This window comes from Manacus candei, unplaced genomic scaffold, assembly GCF_025592945.1.
Source record: "Manacus candei isolate 608988 ecotype Guabito, Panama unplaced genomic scaffold, ASM2559294v1 h1tg000023l, whole genome shotgun sequence".
In the NCBI taxonomy this organism is placed as follows: domain Eukaryota; kingdom Metazoa; phylum Chordata; class Aves; order Passeriformes; family Pipridae; genus Manacus; species Manacus candei.
This window is the reverse complement of record NW_026138071.1, coordinates 17,577,455-17,594,690: the sequence shown is the minus strand read 5'-3', so window position 1 is coordinate 17,594,690 and position 17,236 is coordinate 17,577,455. Positions and strand designations below refer to the sequence as shown.

The window sequence follows — 17,236 nt, the reverse complement described above, 5'->3', positions numbered from 1 at the left end:
TTCACTTTCTCTCAGTCCTCAGGCATCTCTCCTGATTGCCATGACCTTTCAAAGATGATCATGAGTGGCCTCACCAGCTCTCTCAGCACTTGTTGATGCATCTGTCAGGGCCCATGGACTTGTGGATGTCAAGTTTGCCTACGTGTTCTCTAACTCAAACCTCCTTGACTAAGGGAAAGTCTGCCTTCCAACATTCCTTTACCCTGCTCTCCTGGGTCAGAGATTCCTGAGGGCTGGCCTTGTCAGTGCAGACGGATGCAAAGAAGGCATTCAGACTTCTCTGTTACCAGAGTCCCCCTTCTGCTTATAGTAATGGGCCCACATTATCCTTGATTTTCCTTTTGTTATTGAAATATTTGAAGAAGCCCTTCTTGCCCTTGACATCCTTGGACAGATTTAATTCCAGATGGGCCTTGGCCTTCCTTGTCTCATTTTTACTTACTCTTGCAACCTCTCTATATTCATTCCAAGTGATCTGACCCTGTTTCCATCTCCTGTGTATTTCCTGCTTACTCTTGAGTAATGACAGGTGTCCTCTATTCATTCACACAGGGTCCTTGCCCTCTCTGCCCAGTTTCTTGCTCATTTCTTTCCTTCAAGATGGGTTCATTGAAGGCAGAAATACTCTTAAATATTAATAAAACTTACTCAACAGAGACATAGGTTAAAGTTAAAATCAAACCAAACCAAAAGAAACACGCCACAACCAAAAAAAACCCCAACACAAAACCAAAAAAGCACCCAACGCTTCAAGAACCAGTCTCCACAGTTCACTTTGTCCTTGCCACTGTTCACTTTGTCCTTTTTGGGCAGCTTTGCTAAATCTTAGCCTGTCATCTTTCAATGGCTTCCACAGCTGCAACAAGCTCTGAACAGTCCCCTCTAGATATGCACATCTCTGTTCCCAGTTGTCTCTGCAGCCTGGTAGTGTTTGTTCTCTAATATTTACAGGAGTGTGTGAGCCTCAGCTTCTGCTCAAAGCTCCCTGCTGGTTGTACCATCCAGCGTTCTAGAGAGCTCCCAGTCACTCTCAGTTGCTTGGGGAAGACAAGGATCTCTCCCTCCTGGACCAGAGGGCAGCGGGCTGACGTTGTCTAAGGGGCAATCCTTCCGCCTGACGTGCAGACTCAGCACTTAAACACAGTGGAGCAAATAACCAAACAGATACCATCCCTCACAGGGGAAATCAGGACAGGGATGTTTTAATCTACCTATACACCTGCATGGAACTTCAGTAAAATCAATTCTGACATTTACTAAATCACCAGAAACCAGACAGAAAAGTTCAGAAGAGTTTACATGAAGGTGAGAGAACACAGAGTTTGCTAGAGTTGAGAGCAGAAAGCCCTGATAACATAGTACTAAATAACATTCAGTAGTGCAGACTGAAAACCTATATCCAAGGATACATTTGATTAATTTATCTTCTGCCTATGATTTTAATTTTTAGAAGCATATCTATACCTGAGGACTCTGACTTCTTAATTAAAACACTATAATAAAGGATTCTTAAAAACAACTAAAATTTTACTGCTCTCACCAATAAATTCTCAGTAGTTTAGAGATCACATAGAATATACTTTTAGCCTTCTCCTACTCCCACAACAGAAAAAACTTGCTCTGTTCACCAATACAATCAGAACTGTAACCTTTGAAAAAAGTACTGTGAATTTTATTCTTCCCATTTCTACTTAGTCCACAGTTACATTTACACAATATTGTGTTAACCCTCTGTCTATCATGGGACACCACTTTCAGTTAGTCCTTTTATTTCATTTTACAATGCCTGGTCTCATTGACCACAGCTCTTTTAATCTGTGGATTTATGATAATCTAATGCTAATCTCTCACTGGAAAGGTTGCCTTATTTATCCTTATTGTTCTTTTGCCAAAAGAGAAGCTCACAAAAAAAAATTAGCTCTCATTTAAGGCAGGAAGGAAATAGCATTTGTTTAACACAACAAGAGACCTTTCAGTACCTGTCTTGTGCCCTTGACCAACACACTATTATGGCCTCTCAATATGCTGGCTGCCCCTTGCCTGGCTGCTCGTTTCTGATAAGAGATGTCAACTCCCTGGGGTGCCATTCAGAGCCAAGTGCAAAAGGCAAAAGACCCAGGAGGGTTATTTTCAAAGGTTTATGAAGGAAATAAGACATTTGCATGCTTCTGCAATCACTTTCTGAGAAAAATATTTAAATTGTGGCACCATGTAACTATTATTAGCAGAAAAGCTTGAAAAGCTTGAAAAGCTTGAAAAGAAGACACCCCCTTACCCTGTGCTCAATGTTCTTCCCAAGTGCTGAGCCACAATTAAGAAATACTTTGCTGACAGTTCAGTCATTCACTCACTATAAAATCTATGCTGTATTTTGCAAGAGCTATACTGTAGTGCTCTTGAAACTAATACTCAAAGGTAATACAGTGTTGTAATCTTGTCACAATCTAGTAAATAACTGGAGTCATTGCTGCATGTATTCATCTTTAGCATTTCTGACAGAGGCTTTCATATCGGCTTTTTTAAAATCACCTGTACTCCATACTGCAATAAAAACTAAATGGTCACTAATGGCACACCCTGCTAGGACAAAAAAACCAATAGCAAATCCACAGAGATATATTACATTGTACTTGGATACTTTCAACATTAACACAGTATGCTACAAATTTGTGTCATATTAGATAGAATAGGTCTGGTTTGAATTATGTAAACTCCCTGGAGTTAAAGCTTTGAGAAGTGACAAAACTAGATTCAGCTCTTCATCCAGTGCATATACAGTGCATTTCAGTTTATTACTTGATGTCACTGGACACATCAGAAATGGAGATTCTCCAGTTTGCTTGACATGCATATTTGAGAACCCATAGCAGGTTTTACCTATGGAAATGGCTTGCCCTCGCAAAAGCTTTGTATTTGCAATTTGGTGTGCATTGCTCTTCAACTTTTAAAAACACAGTCTCATTTAACCTTTTTTAAGTTACATAACTGTAGGATACATAGGGAGAAAAATGATCTAGTCAAGGCAAGTGTCACTGTGAAAACACCCATTTTCAGCCCACATATGTGGTTAGCCACGTGCTTACGCACCCTACTGAGCTGGAGCCTTATGCAGTTAATATACCTTAGCCCTTAGAACCTTAAAATCTTATCACACATGAAGATGGAAGATTGCATGGTATTTTCTGGGTGAATTTAAGATTGCTGCTACTGCGTAATTTCAGAATATATGCTGGGCAAACTGGTCAGAACACTGTGATGTACAAATCCAACTCTCTACTCGTTTTACTGGTTACTGTTTTAAAGGGATGGTAAACAAAGCAATAAGCAGTGTATAATTCTTTTATGTCTACTTCAAACACCACATGCACACGTTTTACATTAAGGCAGCCTAGGAAAACTTTTGTCATGGATTCTAAGGCAGAAAGACTTTTGGAAACGTTCATATAGAATATGAAATAAATCTGGTGACCCTTGTAAATGGCAAGGCGTTACAGTTGCCACCAAGACTTAACAAATGCCCAAATACTTTGGTTTTATTACATGCAAATACTGTAGATCTGGATAAATGCATATAAAAATATATGAAGACTCAATTTCTGTTAAGAGTCAGATTTTATATGCCTCTCTTCCGATGTATACATACTTATGATTTCATAGATCAAAGTGGGCTGCCAAACAATTTTGGGCAACCTCAGATCTGAGCCTGATGCTACTAAGTAAAAAGTTTTCATTTCCCAATGCTCTGAGGTACAGTTCCTAAACTTAGGAGTTTTGGGCAGCAATCCTATAAGCAAATATATTATCTCATGGTACAAGTAATATCTTTTTCTCTCCTTACTTGTATCCACTCTAACTTCTTCTTTACCACCAGGCAGAGCACCATCAGAGGTTCTCGCAGGCAATGAGTTTCATTACCAGTTCTTTCAGATCATCCATTTCAGGTTACTCATATTTGCTGGAAAATAGGAAGAGTGGGATCTGAAAGACATATCATTGCTGGATCATAACACTCTGATGGGCTTGACAGAGAAAGCAATAGCAGACCTGTTACAATAAAGTCTCTGCAGCCTCGAAAGGCTGACAACTGCTATCACATGGAAAATCATGTTTGCTGTGCTGGTAGCTATAGGGGCACTTCACTGCATATGAGAGATCAAACATGGGCTACTTTCTAAAGACACACGAATTTCTCAAACAATTTATTCCCCTTTGATAAATTAGGGAGTCCCACCAAAACCCGAGATAAAGTGACACTTTGTGCCACACAGGAAAGATTGTCACATTCCTTCTTAACAGCAATCTCTTACTGACTCTTGTAAAGACCACAGTAACTAATCAACAAACCTCAATGCACAGTTTCCAGTACTCTAAGCTGTAATGAACTAGTAACCATCTTCTGAAATATAATGATACCTGAAAACCTTTGGGGGGTTGCACTACAGAATATTTTCTCTTTAAAAATATACATTTGTATATAGACGCAATCCACACTCTTTTATCAACTATTCGAGATGAAGAGAAACCACAGGTCCAAAAAATACACTTCCCTTCAAAAGCTCTCATAAAAAAACCTCAGGATTTTAAAAAAATCTTCATAGTTTATAAAGTTTTTCACAATGAAAAGTGCCATGTGTATCCTTCACTTCATTATGCAAACAATTCAAGAACTCCATCTTGTGTATGCTATTAAGTCCAATGTATACTTCTTTTTTTCCTCTCCAATTCATCTCCCTTTGAATAGAGATAACACAATAGAATTGGTACTTGCTGGAATCCTTTTCTGACTGAAATTGTTTGTCCATTTCGGGGTAACTGAGCACTAGAATCACAGTTTTGACCTACAAAAACAGCTGCAAAAATGGTTAAGTCTAGGCTATAATTTCACTTATTATTTCCTGCACATAAAGAGGCAAGCAACAATTAAAAGGAAGTAATAGAAATTAAGCTTTGAATATTAGAAACAAAAAGGCCAACTGGTTTTCCTTCAGGCATGTAAGTTCAAGGTAGTGGAAGGAATTAACTAGGGGAAGACTAAAACATAAAAGTTAATCACACGGTAAGTAGAAAAAAATGCTTGATTGAACTTGCCACTCCTCCTGCTTCCTTCTCTCCTGTATAGCACATGTGTAAACAAAGACTTAAAGACCAATGCTACATTCAATAAATTGTTGTTCATTTAGCTTTTGTTGTAAAAATGCTGGTTTGTTCCCTTTCACCCTACATTCTTCAGGGATATGTGAATATGCCAAGAAACCATAGAAACAGTGATTACAGTTGAAACTGGTAAGTCAAAGAAATCTTTAAAACAAAAATAAAGTACATGCAAAACTTACACTGTATATGCTCTAACTTACAGAAAAATGCATCATGTAAATATTTTTTGTGCTATACTCTTACGGGCAATTGCAGACCAGTCACATTCCTCTGCTTATGTGCATCACATAGAATAAAAATTGCAAAGGGTCATGGCACAGAATGGGTTACACCAGAGCTGTTCTTATTCAAGTAGCTTTTCTTTTTTTACCAATGCGGGGATAAAGAAAGAGAAAAGGGAGTGAGAGATCTTTATATCATTATTAAAAGGAATGGTACCTTCAGATCACACATTTTCCCTAGAGAAAAAACACCATGCAACAAATATACATGATCAAAACACTGTATTTTCAAAACACAACAGAATGATAGCCACAGCTTGATGTGCATGCCATCAGAAAAGCTGGAAAATCTAAACCTCTTCAGTTAAGTCAGTTTCTCAGTAATATTCACCATCCTTCAGAAAACATTTTTACACAGTTTAAAACCCAAATGCACCTTAAAGAACGCACTAATCACCGGCCACTCTGTAGACTGTGGTAAAGTGAATCAAAATCTTCCCCCAAGTTTTGGAATTAGCTCCTTACTTAGCTGCTACACTGTCAACAGCTGACACGAATTACTGGGAACATTTGGCTAACTGGATAATAAGGAGGATGGGCTGTGGTTGGTCCAAACACTACTTCACTGATCTGCTTTAATATACATATATATATATATAAAAAATCTCATTAGATCCTCCTTTTCTTTTTTTTTTTTAAAGGACTAATAACCCTACGAAGATTGGGTTTTCAGTTTTATTCCCTCGTTATGTGCAAACAATGTAACTGTATAACTCTCAGATGTTGCACAGGCTAGCGTAACCAAAGCCCAAATTCCCTATAATTTAATAATGCCTGTTTGCAACACTGATTCATCCTCACCCATATCACATCTCCACTGCTGTGGCAAAGCTTTACTACTCTGAATATATTTTTCTACTTGCTAAAAATTCATAAGCATAGATCACTGTAACAAAACCCCCAAACCCTGCTCCCATCTATCTTACCAAAGAGAAAATATTCATGAGACCAAGCTTTCTCCAAGCCACAGCATCCAAATTATATTATTACAGACCCGTGCAACCAAATGCCACCCACTGTGACTTTGTTACATTATTTGCCTTGTGCCCACGCAGCTATCAAATTCTCTCCAGAAATCCATGTAGAAACCCAGTTCTAGTGGAGCAACATGCTCAAAAGTGGGTTTGTGCATGGCTTCTAGGGGGTCCAACTTCCAGAGGTATCTTTGCCACAGGAAGCTGCAGGGAATGGGCACGTTTACTAGGTGGTCCTTCTCCTTTTCCTTTCCACAGGTAACATGGAATCTAAAGAAACCATCTCAGATTAAAGTCCCTGGAGAATGGTTCAAAGTAGGAACAAGTCTGATATAAAGCAATTACCCTCTTATTGCCAGGCATTAACAAAATCCCCAAATATCCAGGTAAATTCTGCATGCATGTTACATAGTCAGAGCATTCAGTTACAGCTGTCCTTGAAAAACATTGGATTATCCACTGCCTTTCCTTCCAAAAACAAACATTTAAAGGGCTGGCATTTTTCTCCTCTTTGATCAAAACAGTACTGTAACTTTTGAGGTAGAAGAGGATTAGTCCAATGTAATATCATGACTAAAGCTAAAATCAAACAAAAAAGCTAAACCAATTTTAATTATTTTTTTTTAATCTTTGCTGAGAGTGTTCTCAGACATCTCATGAATTCTAACAAGCATCATGTTAGCATCAACATCTGGTAGGTTAGTGGTATGGTAACTCACACTTTTGCTGTGAGCTACCAGATGTTGCTGAAGGGCTTTTTAATTTAGAAGGGCTGGGTCCATAAATTTATCTAATATATTTCAGTAATTCACATTTGTATTATGTTGAACTTGATTGGGATAACAAGAAACACAGAGCAGCATTAGAATTCACATATCATCACTGCTACAGTGAGGGTCATCACTTGTGCAACATTTTTTCACAGAGAAAGCAATCTAAGCGAAGGTCAAGCCAGAAGGATAAATGTGGCTACTTTCTGGATTTCAATCATGCCAGTCATAAGTAAATCACCTTTTGAAAGGTACTTAATCCTTGCTGTAGAGACTGGAATTTAATAGCAGGCAATTGTGGCAGGTAAAAATTATAAATGGCTTTTAGATTCTTCCAGTCTTTTATACCCACACACTGCTACAGTGATTTCCAAGAGAATTTGTACTATGACAATACAGTATAACGCATAATTTTGGGGGAAGAGGAGAGGGAAAAGATGAATACACACTTTTTCAAAAAGTACATTTTCAAAGTAATGTGCTTTATAACTTAAAAAACCAGCAAGAAAAAAAATGTTGATGGGTAGCCTTTTCAAAAAATAAGCTCTTATTTAGAAGAACTTGTGCAAGCAAAGAAATCCTAAACTGAATAGATAATTCCATACTTTAAGACTCAGAAATTTCCCTCTGATCTACATAGGCATTGACTGTACTAAACAGAGCAATACAATGACCGACTTTGAGGCTTTGGGAATCACCAACAACAAATGCCCACTTACAAGGCTGAAAACTTCCATTATACTCCTTCAAAAATGACACAATAAAAAAGGAAAATGAATACAAGAATAGTTTTTCCAGGACTTTACAACTGCTCTACTACAGGAAAAACTGGCTACCAGCGGCACAAGAGAAAAGACTGACATGAGAGAATCTGAACTCCCCTCCAACTTCCTATCCTACCATAGGCAACCCTGACCTCAAAAAGGTCCAACTGGTAACAAGGAAACAAGAGAAAAACTGTCAGCACTGTTTTCTGAGGAAACATAATGGAGGATTTCTGTAGAAGATCCTGACAACAGCCCAAAGCCAAAGGAAAAGCAAGAAGGCAGCATCTTAAGAAAAGGATGAAGGCGGTTTGTGCTCTTTAAAGGAGATAAAATGAGACAAAAGCAGGAAATGCTGTCCTTCCCTTATCCTGAGGACTTCTTAATGAAAGGTCAAGTATAGCCATCAATCAAGATAAGGAAGAGGCAACCAAGGGATGACCTTCTTTGAGGGGAAACAAGTATGTATCAGATAGCACTTTTACTCTGATGCAGTCCTCCTCCGTCTATGTGAGAGAAAAGAGAACACAGTTTCATGCCAGTGTTAATCAAAAAAAAAGTGAAAACTAAGCACTTGAGATGGAACAAAGACATGCAAGAGCCTATTAAGTCAAACACTAGCAGCCAAGGAAAAGCTTGCTTCCAAAATTCACAAGGAGTGCAATGGAATTCTATTCCTCACCACTCCTGTAGTTGGGCACTTGGCTTAGGAGACATCTCCTAGGGGCAGCCACCCTCACTAGTTGTTAACATTTTCAGTTATACCTGACCTCACACTTACAAAATTAAGTTACAGTATTTCCCTGTGAGTTATGCTTATAATATGTCATTTTGGGGGATGAAAACTCAGAATGTGTGGAATTGCATCTAAAGTAGACAAAAATCAAATATCCCTCAAAATAAATGTAGCTATAGACAATTCTCAAAAAGAAAGCCTATATGGTTACCCTTTGCTGGCTTCTGCCCACAACAGTTCATTTCTATTTCTTGGGCTAGTTTTAAAACATGGAATTGTTTCAATATCACTCTTTGGAAAGAATAACAAGTTTACCAGCTCTCGAGGTAGAAAGGCCTCCTCCTGACGAGCCACAATCAAAGAGACAGTTTCCCCTTGCTTTGTGCTCCTCAGCATAGCTACCAGCTCTTCCTGGGTCCTGCCAGTGATGTCCCGTCCATTCACCTACCAGACACAGAAGAACAGAGGATGTCATATCTATGAATATGAACTGCCTTTTATCATTTTCCCCTCACCTGACACAGGTGTCATTCAGTGACTGAGAGCAAAGAACAAATTAGCAACAGTTCCCACAATGTCTCCCCTCTGGCCCTGCACAGATCACTTAACCTTTTCCTCCTCATTTTCACCATCTGTTAAAGCAGCTCTGTAGTACTTACCCACCTTGCAGGGGGTTTGTGAGGCTTAATTAGTTTGTAAAGCACTTTGAAGATGAAAAGTGCAGAAACAAGACCTAAGTATTAAAACTGTTTACCTTAAGAGCTTTTTGAGGTTAGTAAGTAGAAATAACCCATTAGATAATGAGATTGTAACTCACAGGGTACCTGAAAATTCTAAACAGACTGATTCCAGAAAAATTGCCTTAGAATGAGCACTTAACAACCTCGATATTAATTGGAGATTTTTGGACTCCGCTAAAGAGGCAAGGTTTAGTTCCTACACTGATAGGTTTATCTGCTTTAAGCACCAAGATGTTATCAGGTTTCCCTTGTTCAAACATCCCATGGACCCTTGTGAAAAGAACCATTTTTCCAAGTAGTAAAATACTTGTTGACAAACAGCATAGAAGCTGTAAAATACAGAAGGTGTAAAATACTTGTTGACAAACAGCATAGAAGCCATGAGACTGACTTTCTTTAAACCAAGGGTAAGAATTGTAGTTCTATACATCAACAGTATGTATAAGGAAATAAAAGATTTATGACAAAATTAGCAATCAATATTCAGCAATGCAAATACAATGGATGTTTATCCTAACCTCCAGGATTCTGTCTCCTGACTGCAAACGACCATCTTTTACTGCTGCACCTCTCGGTAAAATATTCTTCACAAAGATTGGACCAGGACCATGTACTGAAGAGTCTCTGGTAACCACAGTGAAACCAAGTCCTTCTGGACCTAGAATGTCAGATAAAGAACTCCTAACATAAATTTCAACAAGTAAATGATGATCATTTAAAGTAAGCAAACAATGTCAGCAACATATCACAGACACTCATTCAGCTTAGCTCTCAAAAAAAGAAAGCAAACAAAAAGCTGTAAACATGAGCCAATTTTCTGCAGGGTCTAGAGAAGAAGTCTATCTACGTCAAAACACATACCTAAATCTTCCTGCAACAGCTACAGATGGAAATACTTTTGGTAAGCACACAAAAATACAAAACAAGCAAGAACTCTCTTTAAAGTGTTTGCCTTTTCTTTAGATTTAACATTAGCCTTCACATTAATGTCAGTAGTCTTTCATAGAATCAGAGCAATCAGAGGTGTTTATGTATCTATATATTATAATATAATATAATATAACATAGCATAACAGATTTTACGAAAACTTAGTAAATGGGAAGATGTCACATGATTTCAATGCAACTGCTGACGATGCACTGTTAAGAAAGGACAAAGTGGTATTTCAAAGCTTCCATTAGTGAAGCTGTTTGCTGCTTGGAAGTAAGCAACCTCAAGTTTTAGCAGATAAATGCCATAAAAAATAATTAGGGAGTAAAGTCAGTATTAGTAGATATTGCTTATACGCCACCAAAATCCCCAGGAATAGCAGGGTTCATAAAAATCTTTTTATATTGAGCAGAATTACTACCCATGTGATAAGTTTTCAGAGATACCTTCAGAGATACCATCACGTCAGTGTCACATTGCTCTAATTTCTAAAAATATAAGTTAATGTTTCTAAATCAAAAGCATTAGATCTAAAATGGGGAAAATTCTGAAGTAGGTTTTGTTAACGCAAAGCTGAAGAGTTCAGAAGTAAAAATGAGTTAAGAAATAACAAAAATTAAGAAATGAGAGCTTGATTACATTCATTATGTGTTAAAAGAATAAAGTTACAGACAGTTTCTAAAAGGGCCACTTCTATGATCAAATTTAACTCTCAGCCGAATCAGAGACAGAAATTAAACAGAAAACATAAATGCTAATTGGGATGTGCTTAAGCACATTTTACTACATGTGCATAAACCTGTTACTCCATGCAAAGACAGACAGCTGCAAGGAGCAGCAATTAAAGACATCCACACAAAATCTTGCTGCCTGACAGTTGAATACATATAACAGAAGAAAAAATAAAAAAATATTCAGAAAATAAACCAGGGAAATTTACATAAGTTTGTGGTCAACTTCTTGGAAAACATGAAACAGAGCAGAGAATACTTTAAAGGAATGTTTTAACAGTACTGTGGTCAATTAGCAGATATGAATAAAATAACAAAGATCAACATCAAACAGTTCAAATTTTTATTCTGTTCTTTTAAAAAGGCTGAAGCATCTCTTAATATCACATGTTGTTAATGAAATATCTTCCAGAGATGTCTTAAAAATCAGTAAATCTGGAAAATATATATCCAAAATTTGACTGTTTAGATATCCAATATCCCCATAAACCCAAAAGATGACTGTTGAGAAGACTGCTGTTAACATTCCTTTACCTTTTGGAAGTTTGGGAACTTTTAAATGGTAAATAACTTCCTTGTACTTTTAATGTTACTAGTTAAATTAAAAGTTATCATATCACTGTAGGGAACATAATACAGAATTAATCATACAATCTCCAAAGACTTACCTTTTTTCAGGTCTATCTTTATTTTCTTTGCATTTTTTTTATTGCCAAAGCCCATAAGGGGAGACAGTGAGGGAGAAGATGGCTTTCTACCCAGACGTGGGAGGTTGGGGCTCTTCGCTTGTTGCAGCATTGCCTGTGCACCTGCCTCCAAGCTGCTTGTTCCAGAAAGATTAATTGTTTTCAGAGCAGGTTTTGGATGAATAGGAGGTGGTATCTTTGCTTTTGGAACTCCTTCTTCATTATCCAGAAAAAGAGGAGCGATAGCAGACTTCTCATACTGTTCTCGATTATAGGGAGGAAGGACTTCTAAGATGACACTTTGAAATTTCATTGCCTGACGGAAGATGTCCTGAGCCCTTTAAAAGAAAGGTATGAAAATTCACATAACTAATCAGAAAATTTGGACCAAGTCTGAAGTTGTTTACAGAGCATAAGACAAAAATTTACCTTACCTTCACATCTACATGGTCCCTTTTCTAAAAAGTACACATGAAATAAGATTTGTAAACTACAGCATTTACTTACATTTCAAGTAGGAACGGCATATCTGTCAGAATTACTAAGCTGCTACGAAAACATATCAGCCAGAATAAACTAATGAACACAATTCTTCATGCAGAGCATCAGGAAGGGAAGTTCTCATGGCAAAAGCTCATCAAAACACTGCTGAAGTTATAGCTTGCTATTTGCATCAAGCATTTGCTACATGTTTTCTTGCTGGCATAGAGCACACTGAGCACTTATGATCAATTGTTCTTGTGAATACATCTGCTCCAAGCAAGCTCAACTCTCCAGGTTTTTCCCAAGTCCAGTCTAGTGCTCCTCAGATTCCTTCATAATCCCCAGTGCAACTGCTGGCTGACTCCACAGCAATAAAAAAGGATGAGGGTATGGGATAAATGGACATCTTCTGAAGAAATATTGTAACCGCAAATAGTGCAACAGAAAAGGATGATGGCTTGGGATGTACAGAAATCAGAAAAAACCCTTGTGACCAAAAAGGTGCAACTATTTGTATGTTTCTACATAAATGGATAAATAAATAAGTAGATATTACTGCCATCTTTCAAGCAGTAACCTCTTGCTAAGTGGATATGGGGACCTCACTTAATCTATGTCTTTACAGATGCGCTCAATTGCAACGCCAGAAATGGTGTTAGAGCATTAATACAACTACACCCCTGGATAATGATAGGACAAGGAGGAACGGTTTGAAACTAAGAGACAGAAATTTACATCAGATGTTAGAAGAAATTCTTTACTCAAAGGGTGGTGAGGCACTGGAACAGGTTGCCCAGAGCAGCTGTGGCTGCCCCATCCCTGGAAGTGTTCAAGGCCAGGTTGGATGGGGCCCTGATCTAGTGGGTGGCATCCCTGCCCTTGGGAGGAGTTTGTAACTAGGAGATCTTTAAGGTCCCTTCCAACCCAAATCCGTGGTTTCTGTGAATTGATATCATGGTAACAATACAGTGTTCAGGTTCTCGCGCATTGCAAGGCAATTAAGACAAGTTGGCCAAAAGAACTGTTCATAAAGCCTTCCCTGGATTTTGAATAACCTGTAGATTTGGTCAATCAGGCTGTGTTACGAACCCTGGATTCTAAAGGAACAAACGAGACTTCTCTCTTTCTACACTTTCCTTTCCTACCTCCTGTTGAAGCAGACAGGTTTTCTTCCATCCTGCGAGTACAAACAGAAGTAGTAGCTGAAGCACAATTTGAGAATGAAAAGTCAAGAACTGCTTAGCTGAATTGGGTCAAGAGGGGAAGTAATGGCTACATTAATTTTTAAATAAATCATGGGGTCCTTTTAAGAACATTTTACTTATCTCCTACCTTGTGTGCTTGTCAGTCTAAATCAGTATTTCACTGAAGTCTTGGCTTTGAATTTATACTCAGTTATGTAACAGGAGTCAATGCTGAAAGTACTTCTGCAGTAAATATTTTTGTACAGTGATACGGAAAGGAAGCCACCACAAATGTTTAATGTCTTGAAAACACACCTACTGCTTTCCCAGATCAACAGAGCTACACAGTGCCTCCACCTCGAAGCTTTGGGTGGCAGAAAGGAGGGGCTGTTTAAAGAGTGTTTTCTGTAGCATGAAGACATTGAAGTCAGGGGTCAGTCCCAATGGACACTGCTGTGGGAAAGAACCATCTGGGCCACACTGAGTGCATAAGCATCAAGAGTCAGAATAATCACATTCATAGACAGGAGATACTGCTAGAGACAAACCTCAAACTTGGAAAAGAAAGGTAGCAAAGTTGTAGGAAGGTATTGTCTCAGCATCACCCTCAAGGATTAGGTTTCAGGGCTGTAATACCACTGTCCCCCAGTGCATCTGCAGAGGTTATAGGTTATCTGTTCACCTATAGCCCATGAAAGTTTTCAAGGACAGACCTTACCCTGATAGTAGAAACCATGGCATGCTTGCAGCATAAGGATGTAAAATCTTAACTGGGTTTCTTTCACACTCCATCTTCATCCTTGCAAGTAGTCACTTGGTCATGTGTTACAAAGTAATTTAATAACTCAGTTTCAAAAGATTAATATTTAAAATACATGCAAGAGAAAATATAAGATCTCCTTCAAACAAAAAATAGTGGAAATAAGACATCCTATGGGAAAGCCTAAATGCAGTCTTCAGGGGCAAAATAACTGGCTGCACTTCAAAGAGAAAAAATAATGAATGGAGAAATTTACATTTCTTGAGACCCCAAATGCATACTTTAAAGAAATAAGGGAATCAGTTAAAAGAGGTGCTAGAAACTCTGCAACACAACAGAATGTAATTGAATAGATTAGCAGCAAATGAAAAAGCAGACCAACAGTCCCAGTATATAACTATTATAAACATGGGAATACAGAAAGTAGGCTGCTGCTGTTACAGCTGCAGAAGCAGCAATCATCAGGAGCAACACCAGAAAGTCTCTGCTGAAAACTAGAAGAGACAGCATGTAGCAGTCTCTGCTAAGTGTTAAAACAGCTTTTACAAGGGTTATGCAGAAACGCCAATTTGAAACTAGTCAACTGATTTTCCTCTCAAAGGAGAATCTGATTGCTATTTCTGGGTCAACAGTCATTGGGACAATACTTTCTCATATCTTTTACAATTATTGCATTTCTGTAACTTGGACTTCTGTCAGGTTATGTCATGCCAGATGAAAACTAAAAAGGCATATTCACTGAGATTAGTTTCAACCTCAAAAGCAGATTTTTTTAGCCATTCACAGTCAGGGAAGAGAGATGATGTAAAAGGCTAGTGTGGAAGACAATTCAGCAGAACAATGTAAGACTTGGAAATAGGCTAGAGCTCATCCAAAATATTCCCCTCAGGCTAGAGCTCATCCAAAATATTCCCCTCAGTCCCCAAACAGGTGCTGAGTCCTCACTACCCACACTTTTTCTCCTCAGGTCCAATGCAACTGCAACCACACTACTTGATTTCGTAACATAAGGAGACTTAGACCAACTAAATTGGGCTCTGCTCTGAATCACCTTTAAGTCACTTTTCACTCTCCCAATGAGAGAGAGATTGTCTAACAACTGGTCTCTCTAAGCTAGCTCTCATGGTAAATATTCCTTCCAAGTCCCAAGACTTTACACAAGCTGCGAGAAAGCAAAATGTCCTGCATTTCTCATTTTGAAGAAAAGCCTGACAGAGAAGTGGAAAGTTTACTGCATTATTTCTAACTGTCCCGAAACATAGTAATCTTACAGAAAAATACACAGTCCTTCACTCCACAAACATCTTGTGGGGTGAAAACCTCTGGAGATCTAGTTACATTGAGAAGAAAACACAAAGAAGCCAACCAATTTGTAAAGAAAAGATCACACACGATTTTGAGAAGAAAGATTTTGATTCAACCAATCTCATTTGAGAAATTTCATTACAAAACTACACAGGTGAGGAAACAAATGTTTTAATAAGATAGCAACACTTGTGTTCTGATAAAGTTGATATCTTAGGAATTTCCATGGATTGAAGAGAATGGTGTGTTGTACTGTATCACAGTACAATGCCTTTACCACCAAACATGCAGAAAGCTGTAACTGAAAAGCTATCAGGAAGCAAAAAGCAGAGTCTCAGAAACAAGAATACCTATGCTACAGAACTACACTGGTTTCGTGAAAACCTATTTTGCAAATATTTATCCCTAACTGTGAAATTACGTACTTGATTTTAGTCTGGAAGTCTTGAACATTTGGCTTACTGTTTAGAAAGTTAAGCCTTGACTCCCTTGACATCTCAATAGGTTTTTGTTATATTATAAACAATCACTCAGCTGTCTAAACATATGGATTAAAAGCAAAAACAAATTACTATTTAATTACTACAGCAAATATCTGTGATATTTGAGAGGCTATTCTTTTGTGTAACTATGTCACATTAATTGACAGACGATCAAAACAACCTGTTACTTAAAAAAACATTTGAAATAGATAATAAATGTCAACAGACTTTTAATAAAAGTCATAAGAAGTGAGACCTACCATTTAGCTCAACTAATCATAGTTTGACAGTAGTAGTATTTATAAAAAAAATTAAATGCTCAAATAGCTGCAGCACAAAAAAAATCTTATTTCATTTGCAAAAGAACGTTAAAAACCATGCTGTGAAGTCGACTCATTCTGAAGGTCTTATGAGGGAAAAATTACAAGGAAAATATGGTAAAAATAACAAAAGCTAGAAAGTGAAGATAGAGATTAAAAAACTTAATGCTACTCAAATTAAGGAAGCCCAGTAAGTTCACTAAAACTACAAGAACATATGTCTCCTCAAACTTTACCTTATTTGGAGGTTTCAGAAAGAAAACTGCAATGTTTCTGCAAGGTATCAGTTTTACAGGTATTTTCTCTCAAATAGGTATTAATCCCTTTAAGAATCACTTAAACACAGCACTGTATAAAATCCTGGGTAGTTAGAAGTATCACTAAACCAGCACTTACTGTGCAAAGGTTTTATCTGTAAGGTCCACGTGGTTAATCTTCACAATGCATTCATTTTCATGGAAAAGACCATCACGCCTAGATCTGCTGTCTTCTTCAATACCACGGATGAAGAGTCCCAGCATCCTAAAAGGCAAAAACTATCCTTATTGTGCTGATATGAATTTATAGCAAGTAAACATAGATATTAATCTCTGTGTAGGAGATGACAGAGGAGATGGCTATGAAGTGCTTAACCTAGAGAAAGGATTTCCAGCTCACTCATTAACTAAAAAAAAGGGGATTCCAAGAAACACCAGGAAAAACTGCTGGACACTAAGGCTATACTACAGAACTTCAGAAGCATTAACTTCTGTAGGTCATACTTGGAGAAAACAGAAGAAAACACCTATATCTCCACTCCAGTTAAAAATGCCAATGTAGCTTATGCAATATTTTTCTTCCACTAAGCAAGATTACATTGCTCCAAAGAAAAGAACAGATTAAAAGTAATTTTCTACCTTAACTATAACAAAATAAACAGGCGTTACAATAAGATA

The 17,236-nt window shown here is 37.7% G+C and overlaps 1 protein-coding gene across 9 annotated transcripts in view; it reads right to left on the bottom strand.

Moving 5' to 3' along the window:
- PARD3B (par-3 family cell polarity regulator beta) overlaps window positions 1–17,236 on the bottom strand; it is a 393,203-nt gene that overhangs the window by 202,936 nt on the left and 173,031 nt on the right. For all 9 annotated transcript variants that reach the window (XM_051786819.1, XM_051786818.1, XM_051786820.1 and 6 more), the window contains 4 exons: window positions 16,698–16,823; window positions 11,750–12,105; window positions 9,938–10,077; window positions 8,995–9,123 (listed from right to left, as the gene is read on the bottom strand). In XM_051786819.1, coding sequence (XP_051642779.1) covers window positions 8,995–9,123; window positions 9,938–10,077; window positions 11,750–12,105; window positions 16,698–16,823 — 751 coding nt within the window. The remainder of the gene's footprint in view (window positions 1–8,994; window positions 9,124–9,937; window positions 10,078–11,749; window positions 12,106–16,697; window positions 16,824–17,236) is intronic.